Source organism: Toxorhynchites rutilus, chromosome 3 (genome assembly GCF_029784135.1).
Source record: "Toxorhynchites rutilus septentrionalis strain SRP chromosome 3, ASM2978413v1, whole genome shotgun sequence".
Classification (NCBI taxonomy): domain Eukaryota; kingdom Metazoa; phylum Arthropoda; class Insecta; order Diptera; family Culicidae; genus Toxorhynchites; species Toxorhynchites rutilus.
Window position 1 is genome coordinate 62,503,027 of NC_073746.1, and position 13,747 is coordinate 62,516,773.

Below are 13,747 nucleotides of genomic sequence, written 5' to 3' on the forward strand. Positions count from 1 at the left end.
TCACCAATGGGTTCATAACCTTACACCGGATGAGGAACCGAAGAGATAATAAATTGAAGCGATCTTTTAGTGAAAGTACGCCTGCCAAAACCTCGAGACTCATGGTATGCGTTGAGGGCATACATCCCAACGCAATACGGAGACAAAGATACTGAATTCGCTCGAGTTTGATGAGGTGTGTTTTGGCAGCTGATTGAAAACAGAAACTGCCATACTCCATCACTGAGAGAATAGTTGTTCGATACAACATTATAAGATCTTCGGGATGGGCTCCCCACCAGGTGCCGGTAATTGTACGGAGAAAGTTTATTCTTTGTTGGCATTTTTTACTCAGATACCTAATATGGGCCCCCCAAGTACATTTGGAGTCGAACCAGACCCCAAGATACTTGAATGACATAGCATGAGTGATCGGTTTACCCAAAAGTTGAAGCTTTGGTTTTGCTGGTCTATGCTTCCTAGAAAAAACCACCATCTCTGTTTTCTCCGTGGAGAATTCGATCCCTAGCCCAATGGCCCAGGTTGAAAAATTGTTCAAAGTATCTTGTAAGGGTCCTTGCAGGTCGGATTCGTTTGATCCTACGACAGACACCACTCCATCATCTGCAAGTTGTCTTAGGCTGCAATTTTGTGTAAGGCAATTGTCGATGTCGCTTACATAGAAGTTGTACAAAAGGGGGCTTAAACATGAGCCCTGGGGGAGGCCCATGTAAGAGAACCGACTTACTGCCGAATCTCCGTGAGAAAAGTTCAAATGTTTCTCACAAAGCAAGTTATATAACATATTATTCAATAGAGGCGGCAGACCCCGAGAGTGTAATTTGTCTGACAAAACCTCTATTGAAACAGAATCGAAGGCCCCCTTTATGTCCAAGAATACTGAAGCCATTTGTTTTTTTTCGGCGAAAGCCATTTGAATTTCTGAAGAAAGCAACGCAAGACAATCATTCGTCCCCTTGCCCCTGCGGAACCCATATTGTGTATCTGAGAGTAGGCCATTCGTTTCAACCCATCGATCAAGGCGAAACAAGATCATTTTCTCCAACAATTTCCGTATACAAGACAGCATTGCTATTGGGCGGTACGAATTGAAGTCGGACGCGGGTTTTCCGGGTTTTTGAATAGCTATAACTTTTACTTGTCTCCAATCATAAATTCAACAAGCGATGTTTCGCCACATCAGGGAGGTTTTTCAGCAAGTTGAACTTAATTCGACCCGGAGCAGAATTGTTACATGAAAGCAGAGCAAGAGAGAATTCTACCATCGAAAACTCGGAATCAAGATCGCACCTACCTTGTGGTATATCTCGAACAATTTTTTGCACAGGAGCGGAATCAGGACAAACCTTCCGTGCAAAATTAAAAATCCATCGATGTGAATATTCTTCGCTTTCATTCGTTGAAGAGCGATTTCTCATGTTTCGAGCCACTTTCCATAATTTTTTCATTGACGTTTCTCGTGACAAACCTCCCACGAAATTTCGCCAATAAGCACGTTTTTTCCCTTTGATTAAGTTTTTAAATTGATCTTCAAGGGCTAAATACGTTTGAAAATTTTCAGGGGTTCCACGTTTCCGAAAAGGTTTAAATGCATTCGATTTTTCTACATAAAGCTTGGAACATATGCTATCCCACCATAGATTGGGAGGCCTTCGACGAATAGTGGAACCTGGGATGGGTTTCGTTTGAGCGCGAACCGCGCTGTCATAGATCAAACGAGAAAGGAAGTTATACTCCTCCAATGGAAGTAAACCATCTCTGGAATTGATGGCTAGAGCAATCGCGTCCGCATATTTTTTCCAGTCAATGTGTCTTGTAAGGTCATATGCCATGTTTATAGATTCAGAAGAATTCGACCCAATGGTGATGGAAATTTTGATTGGCAAGTGATCACTACCGTTGGGGTTCTGGATTACATTCCACTTGCAATCTAACGATAGTGAATTCGAGCAAAGCGAGAGGTCAAGAGCACTTGGGTTAGCAGGAGGTTTAGGTACACGTGTTGTTTCCCCAGTGTTCAAAACGGTCATATTGAAGCTGTTACAAAGGTCATATATCAACAATGAACGTTTGTCGTCGTACTGTTCCCCCCAGGCAGTTCCGTGAGAGTTGAAGTCTCCCAAGATCAATCGTGACTCAGGAAGGAGTGAGCACATGTCATCAAGTTGTTTGCGGCTAACCGCAGCTCTCGGAGGCCAATAAAAGCTGACAATAGAGGGGTCTTTGTCTCTCATGATTGCATGACAAGCAACAGCTTCGATCCCTCCAATAGGTGGAAGGTCAAAATGAGTGGCACTTATTGATCCCCAATAGCACCCCTCCGTATCTATCATCACGGTCCAAGCGTATAATATTAAAATCGTGGAAAGAGATATCATCTCGCGAAGAAAGCCAGGTTTCGGACAGAGCAAAAACATCACAATTGAAGTTATGAATTAAAAATTTGAATGTATCCAATTTAGGGATAAGACTACGACAATTCCACTGTAAAACAGTGATATCTCCGACCTCTCTATTTGAATTAGACATCAAGAGAGATAATCATTGCAAGGAGGGGCCATGTTTGCATCAATTGTTGCAAAATTGTCTTTAATATTGGAAGTATTGAGATGACAATGGTTCTGATGGAGTCGGAAACATTAAAACACTTGAAGATTTGATCCAAAAGGTCAGACAACTTTATAAATCCCGATTGGGAAGTTGAGCTGGACGGAAAAATAGGGACAGTTGGGGTTTTTGATGTCCCCTCGAGTGCTGGGTCGTTCGAAGGTGAACTATTCCCACGGAAGCCAGGAGGAACCTGATTTTGCTTGTCCGCTGTACTCTATTTTTGACGTAGGACTACGTCTTTCATTTCTATACCGGGGTGTAAAATCAAAGTTTCGAAAACGAAAGCGTTACGCCGGAGACCGAGATTTTGAGCATTAATAGCTCCTAAACAACTGAACGAAATGGTATGATGAACACTTCATTCGAAAGATAAAATGTCTACGCGTTATATACTTGTTACTTTTTGATCCAAAAACTTGTTTCAATAGTCTTAAAATTGATTTCAAAACAGGCTATTGAATACACCAATCGGTATATAAGCGAGCGCCACTCGGAAATCCACTCAGTTCTAATTGAACAGCGATTGGAGCATGTTTTGTCGCTGTTGTGGTGAAGCTCTTCGTTTATCATGAAAGCGCGAATGAACGGTGTCACCAAGAGCCTGTTTGTGCACCTTAGGCCAGAAGGGAATCCATCAGGAGGAGAGTGACGCCGCAAATGGTTCACCGGGAAGAGATCGGAGCAGCCGCCACACACACACATACACGCGCGGAACTCTTCGTTTGGATGCCATTCAGCAAAATAAGCTGCCAGTTCCCCTGGGTACTGAAAAATACATTCATGCGAAAGAGTTCATTTTAATGTTTTTTATTCCATGTAACACTGCGACCAAATATTTTTCAATTAAGTGCCATTAACAGGTGGTTATCGAGTGACATTAACCACTGGTGGGCTTCGAGTATCGAGGAAAATCGGGAAAAATCTAATCGTTGCTGAAAAATAATCTGCCAGTTCCCCTGGGAATTGAAAAATACATTGATGCGAAAGAGTTTATTCTAATGTTTTCTATCCATATGACACTGCAACCAAATACATTTGGTTTTGTGATTTTTCAATCAATGGCAATTAACAGGAAAGCTTCAGAAATTATTCTTCCCCATCAGTAGAAAATTTTCGTATCCAATATTGTATGCGCGCTCAACGGAAAATGTTTCGCATCGCGGAAATTATATAATTTTCAATTGATTATTGCTCAGTCGCCGAAAGTTTCAAACTCAGAGAGTTCATTCCCCTCTAGTTTGCCTTCCAAATTGCCATCGTAAACCACACCTTCTCTCGATTCAATCACGGACAAAAAGCATACATAAGCGATATTCTGGTGGTGAAACGCATTCATTCTTTGTGTGGACACCGACTGGACAACATCGTTGCTGGACGGGCTGGACGGCGAGGGATCGAGTGCCTTTCTCAAGGCAAGAGGGCGGAGGTGGTAGCGCTGGAGTAAAGTAGAGTAGAGTTTTCAAAGGGCCTTTCTCAAGGCTAGAGACGAATGAACTGCAAAAAGTTTAAAGTCTCTATAATACAATACCTTCCTTCCTGAAACGCATTCATTTTTCGTGAGGACATCGACAAGACAACATCGTTACTGAACGAGTTGAACGAGCAGGACGAGCTGGATGGTGAGGGATCAAGATATTCATTACCTGGCCACACACATACACACACACACATATATACGTACGGAACTTCTTTCGTTTAAATGCCATCCAGCATCGAGAAGATTCCTGCCAGTTCCCATGGGAATTGAAAAATACATTCATGCGAAAGAGTTTATTTAAATGTTTTCTAACCATTATTACTTCGAGGGTCAGACGGACCTCCCGCAACACCTCGGTTCCTGGTCTGAGCCTCGGGAACCTTTGAGGTTGGGCTCTCAAGGCCTCTTTTAATGCTGGCAAGCTCGAGCTTGAGGCCAATCGCTCTCAGGGTCGGCTTCTTCGGGGAAAAAGCTGATCAAGGCTCGGATGTGAAGTATAGAAAAGCGTGTAGATATAATTTTTTCTTTTTATTACCTAACCTCTATAAACCTGTGTGGTGAGTGTCGGTGTCTGGTGTGTCCTCCGGTTGGATCTCGAACGTCGTACGCTGGCTAACTTGTCCGCTGCTTCTCTCGAGATACGGGATTTAGTTTCGGGGTTGAATTAATCCCAGAATAAACGGGTCCTGTTCACCCACAGAGAGATACAGAATTTTGCAAAGGTTCTTTTTTTTTTGTATAAAGGTAATCGATAAATACCTGATTTTTCTACTAAAATCTATCACTTTTCACACTATAGTCTCAATTGACTTCTCTTTTTTTATTTTTCCGTGTATCGATTTTGTGTCTGCTGGGTAGTCGCTCTGGCCAATAAATGAACCCCCCTTCTTCTAACGGCCATTTCATTTGCCTTTACACTCTCTTCAGCTCCTCTCTGTCTTTCTTTTATTCATTATTGTTCATTCTGTATCTCTATCTCTACTTCCGTGGCACTCTCTCCATTCTCTTTTCCCAGCTTTTAAGTGTAAGTGTACTTGTGACTTAATCTAGTCCCTAACACTGGGTAAGTATTTTATGGCCTATATTTTTTTTACACACTAAATGTCTTATAATTGAACTCTACAAACGAAAATCATCGACGAAACAAACGGTAACACCATATAACACTGCGACTAAATACATTTGGTTTTGTGATTTTTCAATCAAGTGCAATTAACAGGTGGTTATCAAGTTAACGTTAACCACTGGTGGTGGACTTCGAGAAGAATCGAGCAGAATCCAGAAAGATGTCATCGTTACTGCAAAACAATCTGTCAGTTCCCCTTGGGATTGAAAATTACATTCAAGCGGAAGAGTTTATTTTAATGTTTTTTTTTGTTTTTCTGCGACCAAATACATTTGGTTCTGTTATTTTTCAATCAAGTGCAATTAGCAGGAAAGCTTCTGAAGATTATTCTTCCCCATCAGTAGGATATTTTCATATCCAATATTGGATGCATAAAACCTTGTACCTCCAACGTAACGCTCTCTTTTTCGAAGTCCCCCAACTATTCATTTATTCTTTCATTCAGAATGGATTCAGATTCAACTTCAAACAAATGATCACTAAATCAACGATAGTCCTACGTCACCTTTGCGTTTATACCATAGATATAACCCACTTCCTATTTTTAGGCAAGCTAACAGGGGGTATCACCGGCGGGACTTGTTCTTGAACTTTGGGAGTGGTCACATTTTTGCGCCGGGGATTCCCTTTGAAAATAAACGGTGTGCCCCCGTTACCTGTATCCGCGTCCATTTCGTCAACTGGCAGCGAATCGAAGGCATTGTTTGTAGGTAATGGTTGTTGTTATTGAGCCAGTGGAGAAGTGCCCTTTAAAATTTCCGCAAAAGTGCGTTTTGAGCGTTCCTTCAAAGAGCGCTTCTGTTTCTCCCAGCGGCTCTTATAAGTTTCACAAGCTGAGAGCACGTGTGGGGATCCCCCGCAATATGGACACTTTTGCTCAGTCGCAGTTCAGGATTTTCGTCAAAGGGAGTTTTTTGAATCTGCCATCTCCTTGTTTTATGAATTCGCTCGTCAGACCCGTTTCTGTAATCACCCCCGAAATTTCTACGTTATGGGAAGGTACGTACACGCGATATTCTAAAATGAACCGATTGTCAGCAACAATCTCGTTAGCTTGCTTCCGATCAGTCACGACAACACGCAGTTTGTTCGGTCGAACCTTGGAAATTTCGACCAAGGAGGAATAATTTTTTGTCAGATCTTTCATGATCTGAATGACATTCAAAGCTTTTCCTTGTGGCTTGGGCCGGAAGAAAACAACCCACGGGCCTGTTCCAGGTGCATCTTCTGGGTATATCTTGACACGGGGAGCGGAGACAACTGAGGGGGCAGACGAAGACGAGGATTGAGTGGTAGAGGATAAAACAGAGGGGAGGGACGAGGTAGATGGTTGAGTGGGATCGGAAGTGACAGGTGAGGAATGCGAAGTCGTCGGCTGAGTGGAAGCGGGAAGGTTAAGGGTTTGAGAGGAGAGGTTTGCGGATTTCTTAGAGGGGGGCTTTTTAGTGTGGCTTGAATCTTCTTCGGAAGAATTATCTTCCGGTGAGGGAAGGCGCTTGAGCGACTTCCCGGCCCCTTTTTGTGCAGCCGAGGGGGAGTCAATATTTTCATCGTAAGAGATCTCCATATTTGGAGATCTCTCACACTCTTCCATAGTTTATACGGATGATAATTATAATAATATTTTATAATAATTTCTATAACCTAATAAAATAATAATAAAGATAATAATATTTATACAAAATACTTGGTAGTGCACACCAGTGCAGCTAATCAGAAAGCGACTGCTCCTCAATCGATTGGTCGCAGGCACAGCTGTGATAGCTAAACGAACAATCACGCTCCGGTCCACACTAAATGCACACACCAATGCAGATGAACTGGAAACTTCTCGATCGGTTGAACACGTGATCGACGCTCGCCGCAATTGAAATTGTGTATCACACACACGCACTGTCGGCGGTCGCACAGTATCCGAATGCGGGATAATGGCAAAACACGGCGAAATAAATCGTCACTCCAGCTTTCTGCTGATAACACTTTGTTTTTTGTTGGGCTCAAACGAATTGTATAAACAAAGCGTATGGATACAACACGGCAGAAAATACACCAGCTAACGGTAACCGAGAACGATAACGATAACGGAGTGACACAATATACGTCTGATTACTCGAAGGTCTCGACGCGGAATGTTGACTTCGTGTTGTTTTGACTGCTTTGTTACTTCGGACGTTTCGGGCATCGGAGGAAAGTGGCGTCCGAAGTAACAGCCGGGTGCTTAAAATCCGAATCTGTACATTGGATATTTTTTGTATCGGCGATACAAAGATGAAGAAAATAGATACGTGAACGATTGTTTTTTGTAATGCATTCAATGATTGAAGACTAATAGCGTGCATCCATTAACTCGATTTGTTTACATTTGTTACATAGGACCTTTTCAAAAGTTACGCGAGAAATCATCTTCTTCATTTCCCCCTTTTTCTCCAATTCATATATCTTCTCTCTCTACCTAAACTCCCCTACGCTATCCTCATATGGTTCAACAAAACTTTCTTACTAAACTTCACTTCAATAATCGTTCTTCTCCATCACATAAATTTCTCAGGTGCTTTAAGTCATTTATTCAATAATCGTGTGTTTGTGTCGATGTGCTCATATCTCCACCATCACTTCTATTTTCCGTCAACGTTGTGTTCTCGTCCGTATCTCATAAACTGCATTTAATTTCTTCATTTAATCGCAACAACCAGCGGAAAAATATCATATCATCGCTGGGACCTAAGGGTTTTGGGTATCTCGAAATTCATTCAACTCGACACGTACGTGGAAATGTAAATTTGTTCTATATATGATCATATTATATTGTATATCAACTCGAGATGCGAACCGGCTACCCTTATCATGGCAGACCGGACGATCAACTCGCTCGGCTACGATCGCTACTCTTATGTTTTCACGACCGTACCGGCACCAATATCGTCTTGCGCAAGGAATGATGAATGGTTGGATTTTTACTCACGACCTTTTTTGAGTGCGCTGTCCAATTTATATGCTGCGTCCGCTATATATGTCAGCGGGGCTTCCTCCTACGGTCGTCGATGCTGCTGTTGGTCTAGTCAGCGGGTATTTCTACCTCTTAAGTCGATCGTCGATACAGCTCGCTCGGATCAGCAGAACTCCTCCGCTTCGTTTGGTCGTCGTTGTTTCTGTAGGTGCTGTAGGTGCTTCGCGCACTTTAACATGTGATACTGCTGGCACCTTATCGCCGCACCGTGGGGTCTGGAACGGCTCTAGCTGTTGAACGGTGTGTCGGGAAATTGCTGCTGATTTTATAGGCTTCTCGAGCACGATAAAACACCTCCCTATTTCTCCTAATAGAGCCACTAGCTTAGCCACCACCTCAAAGTTTCTACGCTAACACACCGAGGCTCTTTGCGATGTCCGCCGGGTCCAGCCTCTTCAACGATCCAGGATAAAGTGATCGCTTAGAATTTTGAAATCCTCAGATCAGCCAGGCGTGAGATCAATTTTGTCATAGTTATGTAAATGCCACAAAAGTGCGCAAGTACATAACGTTTCTAAAGCCAATTATGGCGCGCAACAATTGCCTCAATCATTAAGGCCATCCACCTTTAATCTCAAATGCCTGATCTTGCCGGACCTTCAGTCCAACCCATATTTGGGGACAAAGCACCTGCTCTTTTAAGAGTCTCAATCCTGAATCAGGAGCAGCTCTTTCACTCCCCCTTTGGGTGAGGATGCAGCTCAACGTTCCCACAAAAGACATGTTCCAAAAAAAGAAGAAAATGCTGAGTGCCGCGTCGCTAGAATGGAATGATTTCTGTCATCCCAGTTCTATAGACGTCTGAGCACTCAGTGGAACCCTACAAATGCCTCTTGTGGAAAGTTGCCCAAAAGAAGCAGTTCCGAAGCTTTGCAGAATCAAGGGGCCGGCATAACTGAATTCGTGTACCATGCTACAAAAGTGACTCAAATTCATATTCGTACGCTGGTTGAAATCTCAACTCGATTGCGAAGGTGTTGGCCAATTTCCGAATTAGATCATCTGTGTCATTTTCCATTTCGATTTCCGATTTTTTGGATTGCATTCGAGAAAATCGATTATTTTGCTTTCGATTTTTTCGATCTTAGAAAAACCTCTTGTAGATTTGTTCGATTTTATTCTCACCAAATACCACTTAACATTTTTTAAGCATAATGTCAACAGTTGGACCGCTTCTTCTACGATTTACTTCCGTACAACAGAGGCAGAACTAACGGCAGCTACGGTATTGTAACCAATGGCTCATAGGATTACTGAACTAGATGTCGACATCCAGGGGAAATCAAGAACGTTTTCGACTAAATGACAGACGTATGGCACGATTGGCTTTTATGGAATCGTTGTCAGCTGAGCTCTGGGCAGATACCGGTTGTTGAATTTCTAATCAGGACCCGAAATATTCGAAGGTGAAAAATGAAAACCGCTTCACTCTCAGTAGCTTCACTTCGACTAGAACTGCTTCGGCAGTCGCCCACAACAAAAAATTAACTTGAACAGAAAATTAATTGACTAGCGTTGACTAGCGAGGATGACTGGTGAACTAGTTCAGTAAGTGGTTATTTTAACTGACTCGACTAATGAATACAAATCTGGCCCTTCATTCAACCGACTTCAATCCACACTTCCATTTACCCCTGACACTTATTCATACCTGCGTACGCAATGTTATTTTTACGTCCATATAAAGAGGAACGAAAACATGATTTCTGATGCAAAATGGATGGTTTATTGTCTACCCATCGTGAACTCAAACCAACGAGCTTAGACATTTATCAAGTATGCTATAAAGGTCTTTGCGTTAGTATTAGTAAAAAGCGTGCAAAATAGCACACACACTGCACGTTATTTTATACGTGTAAGTAATTTTCGTGTGCGATACAAAAGGATCTGGCTCAGCTGTAGTGTATGTCAAACCACGTTGAACTCAAACATCGATGCATGCACATGAGGGAAAGAAAGAAAGGAACGAATTCGTTTTGGGGGAAGTCACTTCAAAATGCAATGAGGATAATTTGACTGGGAAGAATGAAATGATATGTATAATCGAGTTGGTAGAGGGAGATAGCGACTAAACGCCCGACTGACTGTTAAGGTAAGGTGACATTGGCTCGGAGTACGCACGAAAATTTGATTGTACGAAGAGAAACAAACAATTTTGTTCGATAGAAGCTGGCGAATTCGAACGAAGCAAGGGGTAAGCAATGTAACCACACCAATACAACTCAATGTGGTTGTTTACTTTCACTATTGCATACAATTCGTACGACCACTTTTCTGCATCCAGTGTCACCGCCGCCTTAGTCGTTCTGGCAGAGAAACTGCGTGAAGAAGCCAAAAGTCATTACTAACTGAATACGGATATAGTCAGTCAGATAGTCAGCTGACTATCCTCAGTTGACTATGACTATGCAGAGCCCTGTTTCTAATACAGGGCGGACTCGATTATATACAGTTTTTGATTACTTTTCAATGTATATAATCCAGTCAGAAAAAAATTTTTTATCCGTTTTTTGCATGTATTTTTTGAAAATAAAAGAGGAATGATTCATCCTCTTCAAGTCAGAAAACATCTTTCTCACATGAAAAAGTAGATTTCAATAACATTTTGAAGGGAAAAACTCAAAAGTTTATAATTTTTAATGTGTTATTATTAATTTTATCATAAAAAATTATATTAAACTAGATTGTTTTTATCAATTAAATTGAAGCTCTCTAACCGCTCTACAATTTGTTCTTTGTTCAACTTCTATCTTTCTTGATTTGACTGCAATATCGATATAAACAATTCCTGGTGAAAATTCAAGCAAAATCTTCAAAAATCACGATTTTTATCCCACTTGTAATAGCCACTTAAACTTCACCTTATCGTTGAAAGATTTATTCTTCTTGAAATAAGTTATATTTGAAATATAAAAAAAATATTTTTTTCCAAACTGTCTATAATCGAGTCCAAAATTGTATATAATCGAATCACATATAATCGAGTCCGACCTGAGATGCTTTTTCAATAAGTTTATTTAATAAAACGAATCCCTCTAACGACAGAAGATGAAACCTTTGGATTTTTTTTCTGTGCTTCAATTTTTTGTAGTCCTCATGCTGAGGAACATAACAAAATGTTTTTAATGCTTGAATAGAAACATGAAATTTGTATTCCATGTCTAAAAAAAGACGACGCTAATCTAGAAAATAAGCAGAGAAATTGAAAAAAAGCTTTTCACACCCATACCTCGCTATACGACCGCTCTTTATACGGCTTTTCGTTGAACAAGATTGGAACCGATCCGACAGAGTTTGTATGAATTTGTATTGGAATAATTGATTCGTTATACAGCTTGTTTCTTAGCGGCCCAGGAACGTATCTAGGCCGTAAAGTGAGGTATGGGTGTATTTTTCAAAGATCGAATTTTTGGTACCGATTTAATCGGTGAATCGATGCCTACGCCGTTTGGAAAATCGATTCGACAAGATCGATCTTTTTGAAAAGATCGCCCAATCCTAGTGTGACTCAACAAAACGTTTGAATTTGATCCATGCTGATGAAAATTAAATCATAGGTTAAGGGGCTGATGAGATTGTCAATTTATTAGTTACACTACATTGGAATACTTTAGGGTGTTTGGTTAGTCGATCAAACATAAAAACTGTATTTTACATCCATATCATCATGGGATGGAATGTTTTTAGAATATTAAAATCAGTGAGCAATACTGGTGTCTCCAACTGAGTCATGCACAGCTTGATGTCCTCTGAGCGCTACCTCCATCGACAATTTTCCTGCGAGTATGCCGTGTTTCTCCATCAGGTTCCAGATTGTGGCCATAAAGGCGAAGAAGATAATGCTACCACAGAGGATGAATTTCAGCAACAGATAGGCTGTTTTGAGTCCGTATGGAGCTTCTAGTTCTAGCATGTTGAGCAATACAATGATAATGGCAATTGCCATGAGCGTGTAGCTGCGTTTATGTGACTCCAGCTGCTTAAGACTTTCGTTGCAAATGGCGATGCTTTCCTCCAGCGCAAGAATAGCTTCCTCGTTGTAGTTCTTGCATGTTCCGTTACTGCGAGAAGACTGTTGTTGAAATACCGAGGAATCTACCTTTTCCATCTTTATCATAGCATGAACAGCTTCATGATCTGAATAGCTTATATCCTTGCCGGGTATTCGCTCCGCCAGCGGAAGATTGTATTCCAGCAGTTGTCCCTTATGATTATCCCCGAATCGGTACATAATATAATCGATTGTTTTTCCATTGGGGAATCGTTTGGCAGTTTCTTTGTCGGTATAACTGTTCTTCGCTACCTCGTTTGTTCGCAGATGGACACTGGCGTGTGTATTTTCTTCACAGCAATCTGTCAGTTTCGAACTTGTCTGCAGGACTCTGTAGGCTAAATCTCCCGGCTCGGTATTCAAATCACCTGCCAATATTTGCATCGCCGCGTTTCCTCTGGTACTTTCAATAAATTGAGCTGTATCATACGCTTGAATCACACGATGTGCCATATAGTCGTCACACTCTCGATTGTATTCAGCATGGAGCTAAAATATAAGAACAATCCAGTGTACCTTTGAGATTAACATTTCTTTAGTACTTACATGAGCAACATAGACATGTACCAACTGGCCGCCGACAGCAATCTTAGCCAGCCCGACTCCCTTTCCTCCGAACCAATCGCCATGCTGAATGCGATGCACATAACCATTGACTGACCATGAATGGAAGAATGCCGAAACAATTGGATATTTGGATAGTATTGCCAAACCGGAACCTACCACACCGCTACAGAAGAAATATGCGTTAAACCTATAGTATAACATCATTCCCGGCATTTACCTATAAAAGTAATGAGCAAATGGGAGTACTGCCTCAGCGCGTTTCCTCAGAGTCTGATAGTCACTGTCTGACCAAACTTCCTGGAGCGAAACAACATCGTATTTGCCGCTGGCCAGTACATCACCGATGGCATCCACCCGAACAGTGCGATCTTTCGACACATACGGAATTCCCCTTTTTCGCGTAACAAAGAAATATTTATTTCAGTGAATTGAATTCAAGCGCTCTGCTGACTTACCAAATGTTGAGGGTTAATATACTCAATTGTAAAGTCATTCTGCTGCGAACACCCTAATAGGAACGAAACATGATTCTAACAAAAATTAAATACAAAAAAAAATCTAGTATATAATTTATGAAACATTAATAATTTAATTTTTTAGGGGCCCGAGTCGATCTTGTTTTGTTTTGATTCAAACATATGCAATGAATGACAGTGCAAAGATGTCACACCAATACTATCGTTTGTTGTATGGAAAAGTTAAGTGATCAGCTGATTGCCGTGTCTTTTACGCAGCTTTCACGGAGCTCACAAAGCTCCTGGAAGCTTAAAGTTTTATTCAGCTTGGCATCGACTAGAAAAATACGATGTCTGCTTGAATTCACGCGAATCTGTTCTGGCGGTGAATTTGGTTTGGTGAGTGCTTTTCCTGTGAGTGGACATGCGTCGCAACATTGCTCGGTGTTACGCG

General features: G+C 41.4%; 1 protein-coding gene across 1 annotated transcript; it reads right to left on the minus strand.

Annotated features, from left to right (window-relative positions):
- Nucleotides 1-11,778: 11,778 nt before the first annotated feature.
- Nucleotides 11,779-13,486, minus strand: LOC129776721 (putative neutral sphingomyelinase). Its single transcript, XM_055782524.1, has 4 exons — nucleotides 13,294-13,486; nucleotides 13,056-13,229; nucleotides 12,818-13,001; nucleotides 11,779-12,760 (listed from the first exon to the last, which is right to left on the minus strand). Exons 1-4 carry the CDS (start codon nucleotides 13,329-13,331, stop codon nucleotides 11,918-11,920), a joined length of 1,239 nt encoding a protein of 412 aa, XP_055638499.1. The 5' UTR covers nucleotides 13,332-13,486; the 3' UTR covers nucleotides 11,779-11,917.
- Between the last annotated feature and the right edge of the window lie 261 nt (nucleotides 13,487-13,747).